The sequence below is a fragment of the Thamnophis sirtalis genome, unplaced genomic scaffold (assembly GCF_051295495.1).
Source record: "Thamnophis sirtalis isolate CommonGarterSnake01/CBP01778 unplaced genomic scaffold, rThaSir2_p1.2 scaffold_14, whole genome shotgun sequence".
NCBI lineage: Eukaryota > Metazoa > Chordata > Lepidosauria > Squamata > Natricidae > Thamnophis > Thamnophis sirtalis.
In genome coordinates this window covers 49,186,995-49,209,504 of record NW_028261394.1, presented here as the reverse complement: position 1 = coordinate 49,209,504, position 22,510 = coordinate 49,186,995, and the positions used below count along the sequence as shown (strand labels likewise).

General features: G+C 52.0%; 1 protein-coding gene across 1 annotated transcript; it reads left to right on the top strand.

Moving 5' to 3' along the window:
- Nucleotides 1-21,363: 21,363 nt before the first annotated feature.
- On the top strand, nt 21,364-22,510 carry PSMD7 (proteasome 26S subunit, non-ATPase 7; the record flags this gene model as incomplete). The annotated part of the gene is given in 6 exon segments (XM_087729279.1): nt 21,364-21,523; nt 21,622-21,713; nt 21,789-21,881; nt 21,979-22,076; nt 22,150-22,230; nt 22,474-22,510. Coding segments are annotated over 6 exon segments (475 nt in total), but the record flags the coding sequence as incomplete, so codon positions are not given.

Genomic DNA, 22,510 nt, shown 5'->3' with positions numbered 1-22,510 from the left:
GCTCCCTCAGCAGCTCCTCCAGAAATGAGGGGGGAGGGAGAGAGGCAGGGGGGGGGCTGGCTTGAGAGGGGGAATCCTTCTCTCTCTGGGCGGGGGTCACGGCCAGCCAGGGTTGTCAACCAACCAACCGCCTTTGTTCTTGCATTGAGGCTAAATATCCGTCCCATCCTTTCAGCGCTTAGCAGTTTGAGGGGAGATTACGCACAGAGCTCAATTGTGGTGGGGGGGGGGGAGATCAGTTTGGCCGAAAGGGGGCTGGTCTGAGCCTGGGGCACAGTTTGGCCTCTTGCACAAGGGAAGGCTGCTTGGGGGGGGGGGAGGCTGAGAAGGAATCAGACTCAGGAGCCCTTTTAGGGAACCTCCCCCCCCCAAGGACCCTTCCTGATGCTATGCATGGCAAGGGGGGCAGAGGCCCCCCCCCATTATTATCATTTCTCCAAAGAGGCATAAACTATGCAAGGCTTTCTAAGTGCTGGAAAACAATCCTATAATGACAGACAGTCAGATATGGTGCCATTTTTCTTTTATGTTAACCTTCATGTCCTTAAAAATCAACAGGAGAGAGTTGTGCTGGAAAGCAATAAAGGACGGGTAATTTAATTCCAAATTACAGGCATATTGAAAAGTTTACATGGAGTTGAGAGCAGGTCAGGGTTTCAACGGGGCTGCCTTTAATTGTGGCCATCAGCTTTAGTCATCCAGATCTTGGGATCAGACAGACGTATCGGGCTCTTTCATCAGGCAGGGCTGGAGACAGCTGCCAGGATCTGTTGCCACACAGCTGTCCCTCGGGGCTCCCTGAGTGGCACAGCCGCCCCCCCTGCTGTTCCTAAGATGGTCCCGTTTGAGGAGCCGTAAAAAAACTGCCTTCTGCAGAGCCCGTCCCAGGCCATGGCCTCGTGTGCAGTGCCCATGTGCAAAGGACCTTTGTTCAGTGGCTACTTCTGTGAAAAACTTTTCCTTCCTCCCTTCCTCCCTCCCTCCCTCCCTCCCTCCCTTCCTTCCTTCTGTCTTCTTCCCCTTCCCTTTCCCCTTCCCCTGCCTGCCTTTTACATCAAACAAGACGTTATCTGCAAATCTGACCCTAGCTGGAGGTGAAGCTATTTTGGCTTGGCCAGGGCTGGGGAAGGGTCAGGATCAGGAAGACCCTCCCCCCAGACCCCAGAACTGCCAAGGCTGATGGACGAAAGAAAGCCGGGCTGCCCCGCTCAGCCTTCTTTGGACCTGCTGGAGGAGGAGCGTGGCAGAAGCCGCCAAGATGAAAGGTTTCTAACCAGACACCCGATTCGGAGGGCAGACGCCTCCCCCACCCACATCGTCAGTGCTCCTCTTTGAGCCCAAGAGCCTTTGAGTCTTCCCAAAGGATGCTAGAGTTTCCCCAATGTCCTTGCGGACAGGACTGGCCCCTTGGCCACATCTGCACAAGACGTCCCCCTTTTGTTCTGGCCCCCACCCTGGCTCTGGCCCAGCGGGAAAGGAAATGTTATCAAGACTTCAGCTGGTTTTCTCTTCAAACGCTGCCCTTATATCTTAAATTCTTCAGCAATATTCATCATTCCTTTTGAAGAATGCTAAGCTGTAACATCATATCCCTAGTTATTTATTACCTGCCTTGTGGTTTGAACATATATGATTTCCTTATTCCACTCTGTCAAAAGAGAAGCACATCTGGTTCTGGTTGGCAGAATTATGACAAAATCCACTGAATCTACAATGCTGATTGAAAAGTTTGCAGATGATTTCTGAGCTGTTGCCGGGCGGATTGGATTCCCACCCAGCCCTCCTGCAAGTATTTCTTGCCCTGCGCCCCCCCCTCCATCCACCCTGTTGCTGGTCGTCCTTGTTCTTCGCTGGGCATGAGGAGGGGGTGCAGGCAAGAGCATATGGCTCTCCTTAGTGGGGGTGGGGCGTTTTCCACCTTTGCTATCTGGCTGCTGGCCTGGCTCCCTCCACCGGGAGGCCTCCTGGGTCAGGGCAGTCGAGTGGGGCAACCCAAAGGGACCCTCTGAGCCAGGAGGACTTTGTGCTTTTGCTGAAGGCCCGTCTTCCTTTCCGCTCTGTCTTTCCTCAGAGTCAGCCAGTCGGTGTTCGATGGGCCACAAGGGCTGAACGTCCAGGCCTTTTCTTCCGCCTTTCTCAGCCCGGCTGAATGCCTCAGACTGGCTGGCTGTTCCTGGAGAGGCTCTGTAGGCCACGGAGGCCAGATGGAGGCACCAGGATGGGGGGAACAGAGGCTACTTGGGGACATCTGGAAAGCGTCCCTGGGGCACCTTGAAGTGCTCTGCGCCTCTTGATAAATTTTCCAGGCCCTGCTTGGCTAACAGAAAGCACATGGAGGCAGCGTTTGGGACCTGGTCAAGGGCCTCGCTTTTATCTTCAGGAAGATTTGCGACCTGTAGCCTGAGCTACTGTATCATGATTTATTCCAGCCTGCTGTGACAAGCCCCCCACTCCGCTCTCCAGGACGCAGCCTCTCCTCCCACCTCCCTCTTAATCAGAGCCAGGCTCCGAGTGCCTTGATCCAAGCTGCTTGGCACCAGAAGCCCCAGGGTGGCTTCCAAGCGGGCAGCCCAGAAGCCGGGCTTGGCTGCGCTCCCAGCTGCAGCCACACAGGGCTGCTGATGCCGCCCTCTGCATGGGACTGTGGGCAGCCCTGCGGTGGGCACCCTGGCAAGCCTGCCGCCACAAGAGGCTCAAGGGGAGCCCCAGGGCATCCTTCTCACAAGGGAACCAGGAAGGCATTTCCTGAGAGGGGGAGGGGGAGGGGGAGGAGGATTCCCTTCCCCAGGCCAAGCTGCTTCCTTCCTCCTCCTCCTCCTCGCCCCAAATGGCTGGACACAGCAGCTCCTCTGCGTCTCACACGCATGCACCGGCCAGGGATGGGGACTGCGTGGCGAACTGGACTGAGAAGGCTGCAGGACAATTCTCATGGCTTATGGGCTACTGGCCACGCGGGGGAGGGGGCTTATTTTGCCGCCAGGACGTTGGCAGGAGGTTGTGAGGACAGAGACTCTGCTTCAGGCTTGGAGGGACCCCCACTCTAGGGCCTGGATAGAACACGGGGACCGTTAAGGGTGAGCAGCAGAAGCCCCATTGCTGGCAAGGCAGCCCCCCCCCCCCAAAACCACCAGGGCCTGAACTGCAACTGCCGTGGTCCCCAGAGGGCAGCAACTGTTAAGCAGCCCCCCTCCTTTGTGATGCCTTCCCTCGCTTCGTCCAGGAATTGAATTAGAGGCATAAAAGGGGGGGGGTCTCAGGCAGGAATATATTTCCTGCGCCTGGGAGAGGGGAAGGAGTGGAGGTAATTGCTTGCTTCCCCATTGTTCTCAGCTGCCATCCAGAGATTCATAGAGCAGTTGCGAAGACGATCGCTCCCACCATCCCTCCCCCTTCCTCTCTAATTCTTCCCTCCACTTCCAAATCATCAGCCACACGCCCCCCTCCCTCCCCATCGCCCCCCCCGCGCTTATCCCACCCTAGGAAAAAAAAGTAATTTGTCTGTTTTATTTATGATGGCATGAAGGTCTGCTGAGCCGCACATGACGACTTGACAGCGGTCAACCCTGGCTCTGCCGGCATGAATTCGGGGCTGCCTCCCCCCCCCCAATATCTCAGCGTAGAAATTAACTCTTGCTCTGCCACAGGGCAGCACGAAGCCAGGCATCCGGAGCAGCCCAAGGAGCTCTTGGGGATCCCTTTCCAGCACAGCTGCGGTCCCTTGGGCTCCATCCGGCAGGAGCCTGGCTCTGCAGAGAGCCCCCTCATCTGGGGGGTGCCTTATTCAGAAAGGGGCTTCCCAAGACCGGCTGTTTTAGGGTCTGAGCTGAGAAATAAAGGAAACACAGCAGAGATGCTGCAACCCCAATGTGTCCTCCCCCCCCCCCACACACACACAGTGTCAAGCTTTCCCCAGCCAGCCAGGAAATAATTTTGGGATTGAGGCCGGAGGATTCCTGCAGAAAGCACAGCTCGTTTCCAATCCCAGAAGAGCCCCCCACCCCCAAGGGCAACTCTTGAGCCACGGCCCCTCATTTCCAGGGAAGGAACGGAAAATAAAATAACTTCCCGGAGAGACTGAAAGGGGCGGGAAGGCAGGCAGCGGGGGGGGGGGGGGGCGCTGCGGTGTTTGGAATCAAGTACAGCCTGTCCTCAATTTCCCACCACAACTGAGCCCAATTTTTTGGTTGTTAAGTGAGACATTTGTTAAGTGGGTTTTGCCCCGTTTACGACCTTGCCAATTACGAACCAATTGCCAAGCAACTGAATTTTGATCCCAGGATAATCTAGGGATGCTGCAAAGGTTTCAAGCGTGAAAAATGACCACATCACTTTTTTCACTGCCACTGTATTTTTGAACGGTCCCTAAATGAACTGTTGTAAGTCAAGGACCACCTGCAAAACGTTTAGAGTAAAAGAGTAAAAGGAGGAGGTTGCAGCTTCCTAGTTTCCGCCAGCTGGGCTTCTGGGTGGCATCCCTGAGAAGCCAACGGAGGACACCCAGGGCCCTTTGCCCAGCATTGGGTGGATCCTCCAAGGCGGCTGAGCCTAGGGTGGGAGGGAGGGAGGGAGCAGGGCTGTCCCCAGCCAGCCCCCCTGGGGTTGGCAGGGACTTCTGGGCCTTCGGACAGCCGGCTCCTGGATGGCACTGCTGGTCATTTGGCCATCAGCCATGGTCATTCCTGGTTGCAGCAATCTGGGGACACAGCTGGGGCATTAAACGAGCATCCTTCGCACTCAGAACATTCTTGGGTTTTAGGCCCAGGAAACCTGTATTTGTCTCAGGAGACCCCGCGGGGCTGCGCTTTCTACACAAATCTGCTTTCTAGCCACTTGGAAATATTCACATCCTATCAAACTGGAGATTTGCGCATAAGAAACATCAAGAGACAAAATGGGACATAAAGAAGTAGGCATGGAAATAAAGAGTCCAAGAGTGTGGCAAATGTACTTTTGGTTTGTTTTTGATACATTTCAACATTTGCCCTAATCTGGAAAGGGAAGGGAAGGAAAGAGGAAAGGAAAGAGGAAAGGAAAAAGGAAAGGAAAAAGGAAAAGGAAAGGGAAGGAAAGAGGAAAGGAAAAAGGAAAGGAAAAAGGAAAAGGGAAGGGAAGGGAAGAGGAAAGGAAAAAGGAAAGAGGAAAGGAAAAAGGAAAAAGGAAAGGGAGGCAGGAAGGTTTTTAAGAACTGTCTCCCTCCACTCCGAGCCCCACGCAGAAGGAATGCTGAATTGAACTGGGCAGAAGAAGATTTAGACTTTCTACAGCATTGGGTTGGGGTTTGGGGGGCACAGCTGGGCATGCAATGCTGAGCAGCCATTTGTGGATCTGAATTTCAGCCAAAGGCCGAGAGGAAGACGCCTCTTCATTCTGAGAGCCAAGGGCTGACTCTCAGGAAGGGGCCGGCTGGAATTCTTGCACAGCTGTTAAACTATTAGCATTTGTTATATTATTCACAGGAACAATGGAAGAAATAACAGCAATATTGGCAAGGAGTGAAAAATAACAAGGTTTCTATTTACAATTTTTTTTAACACTCATAACAAAAACACTTATTAACCATAACCAAACCTTTCATTAACTCTAACCCCTATTTTATTTAACCAAAACAAACTAAACCCCTGTTTATATTAATACCAGCTTTCACGTTTTGAGATTAAAGCATTTGTTGTGCAAATCCTGATTTCAGGGACATTTAGAAAAAAAATACGACTGCATTTTAAAACAAAGCTCTGTCACGACCGTCTCAACGTAGCTATTAAGCAGAAGGCTCACAAGTGCGTTGCCCACTTCGTTGCCTCCCAAGGAAAGGCGGAGGTGTTGTGTTACCGATCTGCCAATGAGGCATTAATAATGGAAGCAGGTTAATTTCCCTCTAATGACCCCACCAGGGTAATTGGAGCAGGACCAGGCTCCTCCGTTTGTCCGGGCCCAAAGCAAAGCACGAGGAGACCGGACCATTTTCCCCGTATTAGCTCGATCTTGAGAAGCATCAGGAATACAGAGATCGTGTCTGGAAGTTAAGCGCTTTGTTTCAGAGCAGGAAGCTACCGGAGCTCATCTTCCTCGCTTGCTCTTTGCCCTGAAAACTGCAGCAAAAGCATCGCGCTGCCTTTTTCCTCTGAGCCGCTGCTAAACTTTAAATTTTATCCCAAATCATGAATCTTTAAGCCCTCATTGCAGGTAGGTGTGATGAATTGCTGAAACGATATTAAAATTTCAAAACAAAATGGAAGTCAGGGCTGAAAAATGCCAAGAAAAGAGCTGGAGTGCTGGCCGCTTGTTGCAGAAAGTCAGGAGATTCGGACTGCGAGATCAAGAAAAAGCTTTATTTGGCCAAATAGTTCGGATAGAGATAGCAATTTCACACATCTGGACAGCGTTCCAATCCAAACATGCGTTCTTATAGTGCGTTCAAAGCATCAAAAAAAAAGGAAATATTAAAGCATTTCAATTGGTTTCGTTCCTTATTGCTAGGCAGAGAAGCACGCAGAAAACACTGGTTTCATTCTGGCTTTTACGGTTGAGCCCCATGTCTGCCTGGCAAGCGAGGCCTCCGACCGACTTGGCCCATTTCCAGCAGGTGTCAAGGTTTAACATTTCAAACTTCCTGTGTTCAAACTTCCTGTTCTACTTCAAGACTCAGTAAATATATAACAAGATAGAAGGGATTGATGGGGCCCCCAGGAGATCTTATAGTCTGACCCCGTTTCAAGTTCACTCTTATGTCCAAATCTCGCTTTATGTCCTGCCTTACGTCATTTAATCTCCCCACCCCCAGCAAAGCATCGATGACCCACAGCCCCAAATTGGGCCGCATCTCTCAGTTATTGGCGTGATTGTGGGGGGGGGGAAGTCGCGCAGGTCTCTTTCAAGAGGGATGGGTGGGGGGGGGGCGCTTTGGCTTCTAGAAAACCTGCCGGGGGGCGAAAAAGCTGTTTCCTCCCCCGAAGCCCCTCGGCCGCCTGAGCGCGGAAAGAGGCGGGACCTGCCTTGGCAGCAAAGGCCGCTCTGGAGGGCAGGAGCTGCGGGGAAGAGAGTCCAGCCGCCCCTTTGGGAAGCCTGCCTTGCGAGCAGGGCGTTTCCCGCGGTTGTCGAGGGGCTCCGCTGCGTCCCGGCCCCGCTTGCCCAGCCCGCCGCCACCGTCCCTTCCCGCGGGGCTCGCACCCCACTCCCAGGCGCCTTCGACGGGGAAAGGCTGCCCCCTGCCGTCGGGCTGTGGATTCTGCGCTCCGGCCAGCCACCGCGGGAGCCTCTCCAAGCGCCCCTCCAGCCTGGAAATGGGGGGGGGGGCGGCTGGCACAGGCGGAGGGGCCGCGCTTCCCTTCCGAAAGGCCTTTCCTCCCGTCCCTCCTTTCCTTGTGCCGAAGGCGGCCGTCCGCTTCCCACCTCCGCCGGTTTTCCTTGGGCTGCGGCTCGGTGGCCGGGCGCTGCGGGGGAGGCCAGGCGGGCAGGGGGAGCGGGACCCCTGGATGCCTCGGCTGCCTCCTCGGTGAGGCCCGGAGGGGCAGAGGACCGCGCTGCCCCCCGCCGCCCCCGGCACGGAGGGAGCCGCCTCTTCCCGGCTGGAAGGGAGGGACGGGGGATCCGCAGCCGCCTCCCGTAGTCCCCAGGTTGGAGAGAAGCGCGCAAGGATCGGGCGCAAAGCTGCGGAGGGATTCGCGGCGCTTCTTCCGCCGCTTCTTTCCAGCCTCGGCTGCTCCGCAGTTTCAGGAGCGGAGCTGGGGGCTTCCCCCGAGGGACGACCCCCCCCCCAAGGCTCTGGGTCAGGCGGTTCCTGAAAAGGGCCGCAGGGCCCCTCTCTGCTGCCCCCCCAAAGCCCCCCAGTTGGGCCCGCTTCTCTTTCAAGGCCGGCGGCTGCTGGGCTGCCTGGCTCTCTTTCCTTTCCTCTTCGCTTGCACACTCAAGTATAAATTTTTAAAGATAATGGTGTAAGGAACATAAACAATGATATCAGATTTATGATGGATTCTGGGATAAATAAATGATGAGAATGACAATAAAATGTAAGTGAGGGTGAGCCTGGATCCCTCCAGAAGACCCCGCCTGACCCACCGCCCTCTTCCTGGTTATGAATTCATATATGCGCAATAATAACAGGGCTTTCTAGCACATTATAAAGGCTCAGCAATATAAGTTTTAAAAAGTAAACAAAACAGCTATTTTAAAAAAAGATCACTCTATCCCGTCAGGAGAAAAGCATTCTCCATTTTATTGCTGATTTACATGAGCAGCTAAAGAGGAAATGCAGTTTCAGACGTTTGGGATCATCTCTCCCCTCCCCCAGATCCTGGGGTCCCTCCTCTTCTCTAGACTGGCCAGGGGGAAGGAAGGCTGCCAATGCCCACCCGCCTTCTGTGGTCAAGGGAGCCCTGAGGAAGACTAAGGAGCATTTGCTGAAATCCCAGGCTGATGTGCTAAGGGCTGTTCCTATCAGTGCTGCTTTAAAAGGGCCGAGCAGGTGCCTCCCATGGAGGGTTTATGCTGTGGATATTGTGCCCTGCTAGCTGATGGCTGCAGAAACAAGGACTCTCTGACAGGGTAACGAAATCCTAACATGCTTATTTACTTGCTTAGCACAAAGGTTACAGATTTTGAGTTGCTTCACTGGAAGCACAAACGGCTGTCCTGTGAGCCCATCAGCAGTTGTGGGAATTCCAGGATGTGCTCATGGAAATAAGAGGCAGGTTGTGGGGGGGGGGGGCTCTGGTCTCCCCTGCAAAAGAGATGCTCCTGAACTATGAAGTCGTGGGGGGGGGGGATGAGTGGGTGACGGTCCAGGAAGAGAGGCAAGACTCTCCCTTGGGGCAAAGCCCCTTCCCACTTGGGGCAGGAGCTCTGGATAGTCTCTGGAGGATGGATCCCCATAGCAGCATCTCCACCTGCCACCTTCAGGGCCTCCACTTTCTTGCTGAAGCAAAGAAGGCGAAAGCGAAGGGCCTCTGCGGTGCAGCTGTCTGGTTTCAGGCTGAATGTCTGGAGATCCACAGATGCTTTTTCAAGAGGCAACTGGACTTTCTGGGGGTTTTCTGACCAACAGTAGTTTGGGCAAAGGCCAGTTTGATCTGCTTTGACCAGCATGGCCGGTTAAAGGGCCACGCACGCCCTCAGCCACCAGACCACCCAGCCTCCAGCTTCTACCCTGCCGAGATCCACTTCAAGGCTGGAGCAGTCCACGGGGGACCCCACGTCTTGGGGACGGGGTCTCCCTGCTCCCATGGTCTTTCTTTAGGCCGTGGCTGAAGCTGAGTGTCAGGGAGAAAAACCAGGGAATATTTCATTGATAAACACTGTGACAATACAGGGCCTCCGCTGACACTGTATCTAAATGGATGAATATTGAATCAACTCTACCAATCAAAAAAGAAAAATAGCATTTATATTGGGCCCTTCCAGATACGACAATAAAAATCAACAGCAATTAAAATTACATGAAACCGATGGTCAGTATAAGCCATGTATTGTGTTTACTGTCACAATAAAAATACCCTTTATAACAATGTAAAGTCCTATACCTCCAGCATCGAGCAAGGTTTGCAGCAGAACCATCCCACGCCCGGAAGCTCTTGGCTGCAGTGCCCCCCTGAAGCCGTCCTTGGGGGGCAGTGAGACCAAGACCCCCAGTGGGGGCTGTTCCTTGGCATCCCTGCCAGGAAAGGGAGCATCGTGGTTCCCCATTTATTTCTCTTGGTTGAGGGGATCAGGGAGGGATCTGCTGGGATTGGGGGGGGGGGCAGACGTAGTGCTTTTGGGGGGGGCCTTGAGAGCAGAGCGGGCTTCCCTTCAGGTACTTCCAGAGAGCAACCCTGGGAAGTGCTGAGTCCAGATTGGCCCCAAATGAGGGTCTTTGGGAGCCCCTTTGCCAGCTTCCCCACACGTGTCCAGGGAGCAAGCGAGGCAACCACGTAGCCCCCACCTTCAAGCTGCGTATCTGGAGGCTCCCCTCATATCATTGGCTGGAAAGCCAACTATGTGTGTGAAGACCCCCCACTCCAGTGCAGAGACCCCGCACTGCCTCCTCCGGGTGGATGTGGAACCTGGCCAGCACCCCCCCCCCCCCGCATCAGCAGCCCGGCTGCCTGTTGAGCCAGAGAGGCCTCCTGGCTGGGCAGCCGGCTGGGGGTCCTCTCCCATCGCTCAACCTGAACCGGGAAGAGGGGGCAGCCGCCTCTCTTGGGCCCAGAGGAATGAAAGAGCTGGGCTTGGTTTTCTCCTCCTTCCACCTCTGATCATTTATCATGCAAATGAAAAGCTGTAATGGGAAATGTAAAGAAAACAAATGTTGCAATATATTGAAACCTCTATCTGGCAAGAGATAAGATTGAATATTAGAAGGAAGGGTGCAGAAAATTAGCTGTCTGTACAATAACTGGGAGGGGAAGCTGTTTTATTTAGCCTGGAGGGATTTTAGTTGCAAACTGACTAAATTAAAATCCAGTCTATTAAATCCTGGATCATATGAGAAAATGCCTTCTCCTAGCACTTTTAGATAAATTTCCATTGATCTCATTTTACGCATGATTACATTTTTAATGAGTTGTGCAATATTTCCAAGCTAATGTTAAATCTGCTTTCTCTGTCTTACACCTCTGCCCCCCTCCCCAAACACTTCCTGCCCGCTGGATTAACACTTCTGATAAACTGCTAGACCAGAAAGAAGGAGGCACATTAGGAAGATGGAATAAATGACTTCTAGCAATGAAGGAGGGATAATGTGTGAATAGAAATATCCAGGGCTTGATTAGGTCATCTTCAAATTTATTGCAGAAAACAATCATTTGGTTTTACCTCATGCTGCCCATTCAACATAACCCCGAGCAACAGGCATGATAATAATGGGAGGAATCCCACAGGCCTAATATTCTTTCCCTAAAGGACTCAAATCACCAGTTTTCATGAACATTTCCCTCTCAACAGCTCAATCAGTTCCCAGCGCTGCATTTTGTGGCCATCATCCCAAATCCTGTGAAAAATGATCCCCCCTCCACCCTCTTTTTTTATGCTGACTTCGAACAGGGACCAGCTCTCTCTCCTCAGGCTCCGGGGGGGGGTGTTTCCTGCTTTGCAAGGAAGAGCCCCCCCCCAGTGAATCAGGGCTTCCCAGGGGCAGCATGGGAGGCCTCCTAAAACTCTCCCTTGGGCCTGTGGGCATCTCACCTCAGGTTCTTTGGTCAAGGGTTGCCAGGGGACTTCTGCCACTCTCCCCCTGGTGCCCCAGGGCAAGGCAGTGGGGGCTGAACCCGCCTGAGCCAGGGATTTCCAGGGTGGCGTCAGCCTTGCTGGATTGGGGCCAGAGCCAACAATTGCGCCTTCTGCTGCTGCTGCTCTTTTATTCAAATGTAAAATGCAGCCAGAAAGGAGAGACACCAATCAATTCTTTGGTACAAGCAGAAATGTTGTTGCCCAAATTGCTCCCCAAACACTAATCATTGCAGCTCTCTTATGCGTACTTGACTCTAGTTAACCTTTTTCTGGCGCTTCTTAACATTGCTAAACAAGGCACTAATATGGGACTAATGTGGGGATTATATTCCCAATAGGAATAGCAAAAAGCCCACAAGCTGCGCATTATCAGAGACCCAGAATTGACCGCCAGAAAACGGCAGATCAGAATCTCCATGTTGTAGCAGCCCAGGAATGCTAGGGGTCTCTGCATGGCTCCCCCCCCCTTATACTTCTTCAAGTATGCTCATCCCAAAAATGCTGCTAGCCAGCCTCCTGCATCCTTTCCCTCCTGCCCCCCCCCCGCAACTCTGCTGGGCCCTGCTTGCCGCTGTTTCCTCCCCTTCCCCTGGCTCTGACTAGCAGTCCCCCCCAGCCCCTCCCTGACTATTCCAAAGTGCCCTTGGGCTAATGAGAGGAACTGCTCCTGTTGCTGGCCCTGCCTTTCTCTTCCCTGGTGGCCACGATGTAGAAAAAGATGTGGAGACTCTGGAAAGGGTGCAGAGAAGAGCAGCAAAGAGGATTAGGGGACTGGAGGCTGAAACATATGAAGAACGGTTGCAGGAACTGGGTATGTCTAGTTTAATGAAAAGAAGGACTAGGGGAGACATGATGGCAGTCTTCCAATATCTCAGGGGTTGCCACAAAGAAGAGGGAGTCAAACTATTCTCCAAGGCACCTGAGGGCAGGACAAGAAGCAATGGGTGGAAACTAATCAAGAACAGAAGCACCTTAGAACTGAGGAGAAATTTCCTGTCAGTGAGAACAATTAATCAGTGGAATAACTTGCCTCCAGAAGTTGTGAATGCTCCAACACTGGATGTTTTTAAGATGTTGGATTTCCACTTGTCTGAAGCGGTGTAGGGTATCCTGCCTAAGCAGGGGGTTGGACTAGAAGACCTCTAAGGTCCCTTCCAACTCTGCTATTGTGTTGTATTGTAAGGCCTTCCCACAGGTCAGCCAGCTCGAAGTGGGCCCATCTCTGCCCAAAAGATCTTCACGGCCAACACTAGCAGCTGAAAGTCAGAGGGCAAACAAGGGTGGAGGGTCAGCTGGGAGGCCCGTGGCAGGGACTCCCTAGGGTGGCACTCTGGGGAATCTGCAGAGAGGGGATCTGCCCTACCCGTGGGCCTCTGGAGGCCAAGGGGGCTCAGCAAAGGAAGAAGCAGCTCAGCCAAGTACGCGGCATGTCTCCCCCTCAACCCCCATGGCTTCCAGGGCTTTCCCCATTGAGCACGTGGGCCCCTGAACGGAAAACACATGGAGACGGGATGCCATTGTGGCCCAGATGTGCTGGCCAGGGTACCAAGGCCATCTCCTTCAACAGGAGCCTTTGCCAGGTGGAGCAGATGGCCGCCATCTGCTGTGGTGCCCCTGCTTCTCTTCTCCCAAAGCAGCTTCAGAAAGGCAGCAGCCCCCTCCACCCTCTGCGTTTGTCAATGCTGTTGACTGTGGATAAAACCCATGTTTGCTCTGTATTCCGGGCCTGACTTAATCAGGAACAGATGCTCTGCTCTGCTTTGCTTGGCACTCAACCTCAGAGGGGGGGGGGAGAAATCTTTATTTTAAATTTAAAACGTAGATCGTCGCAGACTAAATAAAATGCCAAATTGTTATTGGAAGCAACGCAGCCACTGCAATAAGTGCAGCTGACATTTGCTTTTCCTAGAATAATAATTTTCTTTTCTGGTGCTGTTTAACACAAGAGGGTTTCCTGGCCAAAGGAGGTTTCCTTTCCCCCCTTCTCCAGAGTGATTTGCAATGAGGCCACAGACATTTGAAATTTATTTTTATTTAATGCTTTCCTGAGTTTATGAAATACTGGATTATGCTGAATGCAGGGGGGAGATTTCTGAAGACACTCCGTCCCTGTGGGTTCATGTTTCAGTGCACATGATCCTCTTGAACGCAGGAGGAAGCCCCCAGTCTTATCCCGAGATGGCCTCCTGGAAATGCACAAGGTCTCCGCAGTTGGAGGTGGCCGAGCAGACTTTTTCCCCCTCCGGTTTTGGGTTCTTTCCTATTCATGTCAAGGAAAGCCCCCCACCCCACCCCACTCGGGTGCCAGGGTCCAGGGGAACCTCCTCCTCTCTCTCTCTCTCTCTCTCTCTCTCTTACACACACACACACACACACACACCCCACAATACTTGCCTGTTTTCCAGGTTGAGAAAACCTGGGAACATCTGTGGGCTACTTGGGATATTGGCCACCTCAAAGAGAGTCAGTTTGGTCTCCTGGTGAAGACACCAGGCTAGAAACCAGGAGACGGTGAGTTCTAGTCCCACCTTAGGCAGATAAGTCATCTGGAGGGTGGCCTGACCAGCTGCTCTGCCCAACGGTTCACTTGAGCCCCTTCCCTGCCGGAGCCCCTGGTTTGGAAGGTAAAACCCCAGGGAGGGTTGGGAGGACATGGACTCTTTCCTCCACCCCCAGCCAGGGGGCTGTTGTCAAGGAGAAGGGAAGAAGGATCCAGAGGGCCTGGAGGAGCTGCCCCACTGCACCCCCAGAATGCTTGGCTTAAAGAGGCAGCCTGGAGCTTTGTTCAACTGAAGGAGCTACGAAATGAGAGGCTGCTTGGGGCTGCCCTGGGCCAGGACCACCCAAAACCCTCCCCGGGGAGGAGAATTGAGCTGGTTCTCTGCTAAATGGGGGGGGGGGGGCTATCACAGATCATCATTTTGCTCTGGTACTACATTAACTTTTTTTTAAATATTCCCACTCCAAACAAAAATTTCATTCTTTGCTTTGGGTAAAGTCCAGAAAAGCAGAAACTTCAGGTCTTTAGAGGCGTTGAGCAAAAGAAATTTAAGAATCATAAGACAAGGAGGCAATATTTGAAACTCATAAAGCCCTTCATGGTAGTGGGTCTGCGTACTTGAGAGACCGCCTCCTGCCAATTACCTCCCTGCGACCAATTAGATCACATAGATTAGGCCTCCTCCGAGTTCCATCTGCCAGTCAGTGCCGGCTGGCAACCACACGGAGGAGAGCCTTCTCGGTAGTAGCTCCGACCCCTTGGAACGATCTCCCCGTGGAGGTTCGTACCCTCACCACCCTCCAGACCTTCCGCACAGCCCTCAAGAGCTGGCTAGCCCGTCAGGCCTGGGGACAAAGATCATAATCTGTCCCCACCCGAATGATGAATGAATGTTGTATACTATTTTACTCTTATGTAATGTTTTGCGTTTATTGTCTTGTACCCTCCCTTCCCTATTTTATGTAAGCCGCCCTGAGTCCCCTCAGGGAAAAGGGCGGCCTATAAGTATTAATAAATACCTAAATACCTAACTAGGGAGAATTGAGGGAGCTGAAGGAAAAGCCTCCAGAGGAAAACTTCCCTTGGTGACTAGTGATTTATGCTTGCTCCTCTCCCTTTATCCAGCGGTTACTTCACATCTGTTCTACTCGTTGATGGTTTTTAAAATGTATCTATGCAGAGGAAGGAATGCTGAATGATCTGACCATAGAGATCAAAGCAACATCGGCAGAAGCAGCCAGGTTTGAGAATTAAAACTCTGCAAGTAAAAAGGACCAAGGACTGGACCAAACCACGTTTCCCCAGTGGATTTCTCATTGGTTTTCTCCCCTTTTCAGACCGGAGCCCCTTCCTCGCCAGCCCCTCCTCAGGAGCCTCTCCCTCCCTCTGCTCTGGGGCCGCCCTGTGGCTGTTGGGGGGCTGAGTGGCCTTGCAGTTCAAGAGCTGAACGCTTCACAGCCACGGTTCTGCCTGTAGGAGGAAATGTTTTCACACACTGAAATCCACTTTCCAGAAATGTCAGTGATGTTTGGGGAAACAATTACAAGGACGTCATAATGAAAAGGACTTCTACACCCTCTGCTTACAATCCTCTGTGGAGCCAGAATCCTCTCATCAGAGAAAAGGGAGGAGGGCAGTGGTGGTGGGATTCAGTTTTTTTATTATCGGTTCTGTGGGCGTGGCTTGGTGGGCGTGGCTTGGTGGGGTAGGATACTGCAAAATCCCCATTCCCTCCCGATCAGCTGGGACTCGGGAGGCAGAGAAGAGATGGGGGCGGGGCCAGTCACAGGTGGTATTTACCGGTTCTCCAAACTACTCAAAATCTCCACTACCGGTTCTCCAGAATTGGTCAGAACCTGCTGAATCCCACCTCTGGAGGAGAGGTGGGGTCACAGGGGGCCTGTGCAAAAAACTCCATGCCTGGGAGTTGAAGTCAGAAAGACCCTCCCAGACCCTGTCAGGAGCCTCTCCAAGGATCCTAGGAGAGACCCTGCCAATTTGAGCCCACCCGCCCATCAAGGGCAGGCAGGCAGGCAGTCAGAAGGCCCCACTTGACTTCCAGCCAGGCTCCCTCAGGCCAAGGAAAAAGGAAGGGTTGCCCCCCAATAATGGCCCCTCCCTTGAAAGATCCTGGGCATGGTGACCATCCACCCCCTGGAGACGCTTGAGGCTGTGCCGGTTCAGCTGGTGACCCTGGCTCCACTTGAGATGACCCCTCGTCTAAGTGTCCCCATTCAAGTTGGCCGCACTGAGCTTGTTCCAGCTAAACATGTGTATAAATTACTGTAACATAGTTGACATTATATCTTGCTTAAGCAATTTAATTGTCCATGTAATTTGGTAATTTTATAATGACATATTGTTTGTTATGTCAGTAAAGAATGCTTTAATTTGCTTCTCACTGGGGAGAAGTTTACGCACGTTTTTCTGGATAAACAAAAATATTTAATTTAAACTCATAAATTGGCTTGCACACGCATACATTTAACTTTTCCTATTAATAATTACAATTTGTTTCCCACTTTACTTCAGGGCCAGTTTGTTTAAAAAATATGAATGTTTTACAGACCAGGCTAAACCTCTTTGTAATGATAATAAAACAAACAAATGCTACTAAAACTGCCAGATCTGAATTTAAACCAGACGAAGGGAGTTTTCTACTAGCTTTTTTCAGTTGATATTCTAGAACCAGAATTCATATTTCGTATTTCCAAAACTGCAGTTTTCCTTCAAAGTAACCCCCAGAATCTTACTGAAGATTTAGCATTTAAAACCCGAATGTCTCACGTCAAAAGGCGTTTTTTTTCTTTTTTGCAAAAGTTGCCTCTGCTGTTTTCTAAGTAAATTTCTTTCTTTTTCAGCGTGCTCTTTTATTCCTGAAAATAACACTGCACCTCTCGACACTACTGTAGACAGAGGAAAGCCCCAGGAACTGACTACCTGCTCTGTTTATAAGCTTTTTGTTTTAGATTTTTTTCATCCCACTTTTATTATTTTTATAAATAACTCAAGACAGTGAATACATCGAATACTCCTTCCTCCTATATTCCCTGCAACGACGACAACCCTGTGAAGTGGGTTGGACTAAGAGAGAGTGACTGGCCCAGCCAGCTTTCATGCCTTCTTCCCCAGGCTCCGATGAGAACCAAGTAACCTTTTCTAGCATCCAGAATATGCAAAAAGAATGGCATTTTCTCACAAACTGAGAAATGGTCTTCAGAAAAAGCCACATTATATTGTCCAAATATCTATGGGCGAAAGGAGCTCCCTAAGCAGAGAGGTGGGATTGGAAGTTAAGAGGTTCCAGGCTGGGATGGCCCTCTGCCCCAAGCCCCCCTCCACCCCGAAATCCTGGCCCAGCCCTTTAGGCAACTGCAGAGGGATTGGTGGGGGGGAGCCTTAAATTATCAGGGCTTTTTATGCCCACAGTCCTGAGGTGAAGGCTCCATTCCAGGCATTGAAGCTTTTGGTGCCCCCTGCCCTGCCTTCAGTCTGAGTTCTCCTGTGGAAACGAGAGCAACTGCCTTGGTCGACAGGAGAGAAACCAGCCCCTGGCCATGCGCTGAGTGGAGCTGGGCATTTTGGCTGACCTTGCGACAGAGCTCTTGAGCCGGCTGCCTTAAGAGAGCCCCCCCCTCTCCCCAGCCCCTTTTCTTTGGGGAAATGCCTCTGGAGCGGCATTCCTGGACTTTCTCTGAGCCTCTGTGGCCTCTGCAAACGCTTCGTGGGGTGCAAAGAGGAGGCACCCCAACGCGTGACTTCCCTGAGAAGAAACACTTTGCGTCTTTCTCTTCTTAGACGTAGTAGAGGCAGCAAAGTACTTTTGAAAAGGTGGCAGAAAGTCAGAGTAACCCCCTTCTTCTCTTCTCTGAATTCATGGCTCAGTGCAGCTGTCTAATAAATTGCCCTTCCCAGATTGGGAGGCAACTATTTCAAGCTCCATATTTTCTTTCATTCTGAGTCAGGCACTTCATCACCCTTTCTTCCTTTTTGGTAAAAAAACCTCAATACCTCCAAGCTAAAGAATCAAATTTTCAGTTGCCGCCTGCAATAAATAATCAGAAATGCTTTTTCTTGCTTTGCCTGTTTGCCGTGAACGTCAGCAGCAGTTAGCACAAGTGGCCTGATGGTATTTTCTGTTCTCTTCATAATTTTTCATTCTTGTAAAAGAAAGCGAGATGAACAGGATGGAAGAAAACATATTTTTTTATTCTTGTTTAGTGTTCTGTTGGTTCCTTTAGTGCAGTTTCGCATACACGATTAACAGGAAACACAACTGCCACTCTGTGTATTTGTACAGGGGTTTGGTTAACAGATGAACCAACTTAAAAACACACTTTTTAAAAATAAAAGTGACCCCCAAACTGCTGCAGAAAGTCACCATTTTTAGGTCTTTAGAAACCTGCATCTAAAATATGCCTTGGAGTACAAAGAAATTATAATATTTAACTTAAAATATCAGAGACAAAAGATCAGACAAGATGGAAAGCATAAGAAACAGCAATTCTCTTTGCAGCCATATTGGAGGGGCCAAACTCCGCCTGGCTCCATTTTTAAGGACCCTCGTAAAATCAGAGCAAAGAGGTGAAGCTTCTCCTTGCCTTGGATGTTACCCTGGACCAATTGGCAGGGCCTACACAGTCCAGATTGGACTCGGCTGGCTAGGAGACAGGCCAGGTTTACCATGGTAACTGCTTCCACCTGGGCCAGCATTCCCCAACCAGGTGCTCCCCAGAAGTGTTGGCTTACTCACAACCAGCAGGACCAAAGCATCACTGACACACTGTGGTCCTCCAGGGGTCCCCTTCATTGGAAGCAGATGTTCCTCCTCTCCATGGGCTACTCTGTGCAGAAGCCCTCGACCCACCTAGTCAGCCTGGCTTTGGCCACTGAAGGCGATGGGTGATATGTCGATTGCTGGGCAGCCCGGGGCTGGTTTCACCCTTGGGGGCCCTGGCGAGAGCGTCCCCTGCACAGAGAGCGTTGGAAGGCAAGAATTGGCTCCTTGGTCTTCTGGGTTACCCCCTCACGTCCAAGAACGAACGAATGAATTGAATGCCAGAATAACTGAATTGCACTACAACTGGAAGAACAATCCTTTGGTATAAATGTACCTTAAATCGGCATTATCCGAGTTTTCCTAAGAAGGAAAGATAGGAGTTTCTCCTACCCAGTCTCAAAGATGTCGTGCAAATAAAATAAAAATTAAGAGTGGGGGAATAAATAACCCTGATAACTAAAAGAAAGTAAGAAGTGTGCTTCTTTCACTCAGGGCATCTGCTGCTCCAGACCTTCAATCAGACATCCATCTTCCCAGGCAGAGGGGGAGCTGCAGGAACACAGCTACAAAAGCCCCCCCCCCCCCCCCCCAGCACACTTCTTAGGAAGGTTAGAGAAGAGAAGAATTCATTTTATCACTTGGCTTTGCTGCTGCAGACAATGGCTCCTGGTGTGCTGCACTCTTATGATAAATGTGCCCTCTCCAGATGGTTATTGCCTTGTAAATCACAGGACTGACAACAGTTAATAAGAAAGCTTTTGAAGTTTGGCTTGGTACAAATAAAGCTTCATATTAAAGAATCTACTAGTCCTCAAGGTGTGCAAAATAATTGCAGGTGAAGCCTTTTTTTTACTAAAGGTCGTAATTATTATAATTGCAGAAACTGTGGCATGTTAAAAAAAGGAGATGAGATAAACAGTCCACTTCACCTGAGTTCAGATGACCATTCGAGGTGTTCCCTTGTGCCGCTGGACCTGAAGCAGAAAACTCTTCCTCTGTTGCTCTCTAGACAGCTTGAGGCTTCTCCCTTAAATAACCAACAACGTGGTTAGCCAAGTGGCTCCTGAAAACAGGCGTGAACCCCTCACCAGCAGAGCCTGGCATCCCCCCTGCCTAGGACAACATCACCCATGAAGCCAGGCGTCCTAAAGGGACCATCCACATTCTGGATCTGTAGGAGCCACACCTGCTTTTTCCTAGAGCCCTCAGTGGGCAGAAAAAGGGCATTTCGGATCTAAAGGCCTGTGCTCCAACTGGGCAAATGCAACCTCCATTCGGAAATGGATTTCCAGGTATAAATCTCTGGCACTTGGTTGCAATATTCTCGGGTGTGATGATGCCAGTTTGTGCCCTGTAGGCGCTCATGGCCAGCTGCTCTCAAGTCTTTGCTCCGCTAATGCTCAGGTGACCGGAGGCAGCTGTGACCGGAGAAAGAGCTACTTGGAAAGAGCCAAGAACAGCAGCCGTTCTTGCTTGTCCAGTGGGATCCATTCCCTCCCCCTCAGCACCAGCCTTCGCCTTGGGAATTGGTCTTGTTACAGGCCAGACATCACGCAGTTAACCCACTGGGTTTTCCCTCCCTCTCCCCCTGGCAACGCTCTCATGCCCCCTTGGAATCGCCTGCTAGTTAAGTGCTCGCTCTGGATCACCCAGCCATGTCTGGGGCCGGTGGACAGCTCACAATGTGTCCCAAACGTCCACAAATTCCAGCCTCTGCCCAAAGCTTGCATGTCTATCCTCTTCCATAGAACAAGTCCATTTATGGGGGGGGGGGGGAGCTGGAAGCTCGTTGAATTAGCTCTATTACTGCAAGCAAATACAGCTTCCTTTGGCAAGGCTGGAAATTGAGCAGCCTTCACAATCTCCTCTCCTCAGCTCACAGCTGAGCTGATCCACCAGTGCACTTTCTCTGGGAACTCCCAGGCCAATCCATGGCACTTAAGTGTCTCCCACGTGGTTTAATGTCAAAATGGATTTTTGTCCGGAAACACCTTGAGCAAATAGCCATTCAGTGCCCAGCCCCAAGCGCCCTTCCGCAACATCGGTTTCCCCAATTTCCCCTTCCCTTTAAATCTACTGTTAGCCAATTAATTGATGAAGTGGGGGGGGGGGAAATCCCTGCTGGATACTAAGAGCCCTCAGAGGTCTGGTGTGTGTGTGTGTGAGAGAGAGAAAGGGCTTTTCTGCTGTCCCAATGGCAGGTTGGACAGTGGCAATTGTTTAGTTAATGATGTCAAAGGTTTTTAGGAAATTGACTATATTTCACCAACAATATATTTCTTCTTGATTACTGAGTAGTTAAAATGATTTTAAACCAAGGCAGCAAAATAAACCAGTAATAAAATCAATAAAAGGTGCTTGAAACATGCCTTCTATTAGGTAATAGCATTTAAAACATCCTTAGTTGGTAATGGCACTTAAGATATGCCGAGAAATCAATGCGCTAAATTACTTATTGAGCTCCTTAATTTGAACCGGGGGTTTTCTAGGCAGGTGGAGGAAGGAGCTCCCTTCGGAGGCCCAACGGCTCCCCCTGCTGGACAGCGGCAGAGACGCTGCCAGGGAAGAAAAAACACCAACATCCAAAGGAGAAACAAAAGAACCATGAAAGAAAATAAAGAAATATAAAATTAGGGGCGACATATAAGATAAAATAAAATCAACGCTATTCCGCAAACGGCGACCGGCGGCTCCAGAAGCGGCTCTGCAGGAGCCGGCAAAGCGCCCCCGGCCGGCCGGATTCGGCACGACAGGCATCCGTTCGGGGCCGCTCTTTCCGGCTGACTCTTCTGCTCCAGGAGGAAGGGCGGAAGGGCTGCGGAAGCCGTCCCTCGCCCTTCCCCCGCCGGAAGCTCCCACGAAGCCCTCCCCGGACGGCGCCGTGACTCGGCCGCGGTGCACGCCGGATCCGCAGAGCCGGAGAGCCCCGACCGGGAGACGCCGCCCGCCGCTGCTGCCGCCTCCGCCGCGATGCCGGAGCTGGCCGTGGAGCGCGTGGTGGTGCACCCGCTGGTGCTGCTGAGCGTGGTGGATCACTTCAACCGGTGAGCAGCCCCTCCCTCCCCCGCCCGCCCGCCGCCGCCTTCCCGGCCCTGCCCGCTGAGTCACGGCGCGGCCTCTCCGCTTCTCTCTCTCTCGGCAGGATCGGGAAGGTGGGGAACCAGAAGCGCGTGGTGGGCGTCTTGCTGGGCTCGTGGCAGAAGAAGGTGCTGGACGTCTCCAACAGCTTCGCAGGTGAGTGCGCCCCCCGCCCCTCCCCCTCCCCCCGCGCCCCCTCCCCCTCCGCTGACCCCCCCTCTCCCCCCGCAGTGCCCTTCGACGAGGACGACAAGGACGACTCGGTCTGGTTCCTGGACCACGACTACCTGGAGAACATGTACGGGATGTTCAAGAAGGTCAACGGTGAGTCCCTCCCCGACTCCCCCGGACGGGCCGGGGTCCCCAGGGGCCCTTCCGAGGCTCCGGATAACCTCCCTCCTCCTCCCCCCCCCTGCCCCAGCTCGCGAGCGGATCGTCGGCTGGTACCACACCGGCCCGAAGCTGCACAAGAACGACATCGCCATCAACGAACTCATGAAGCGCTACTGCTCCAACTCGGTAAGGGGGGCGGGTGGGAGGGGGGCTCAGCTGCCCCCGCAGGAGAGGGGCCTGACGAGGGTCTCCCACACAGGTGCTGGTGATCATCGACGTGAAGCCCAAAGACCTGGGTCTGCCCACCGAAGGCTACATCTCTGTGGAAGAGGTCCACGATGTGAGTCTCCTAGCGGGACTCGCCTGATTCCCCCAAAGTCCCCTGTCCCAGGGGCCGTGCCTCATGGGGGGGGCCTGGCGAAGCTTTTCCCTTTGCGTGGGGGCAGCCGTGGGGCTCTATCCTGCTGGTTGGGTTCTGGTCGTTATCCAGATGTTCGGTTCCTGGTTTTTGAACACACCGCTTGGCAAGACCCTCTTCCTGCCCAGAAGCGTCATGACGCTTGTCTCCTCTTTTGCCCTAAAGGACGGAACCCCAACATCCAAGACTTTTGAGCACGTAA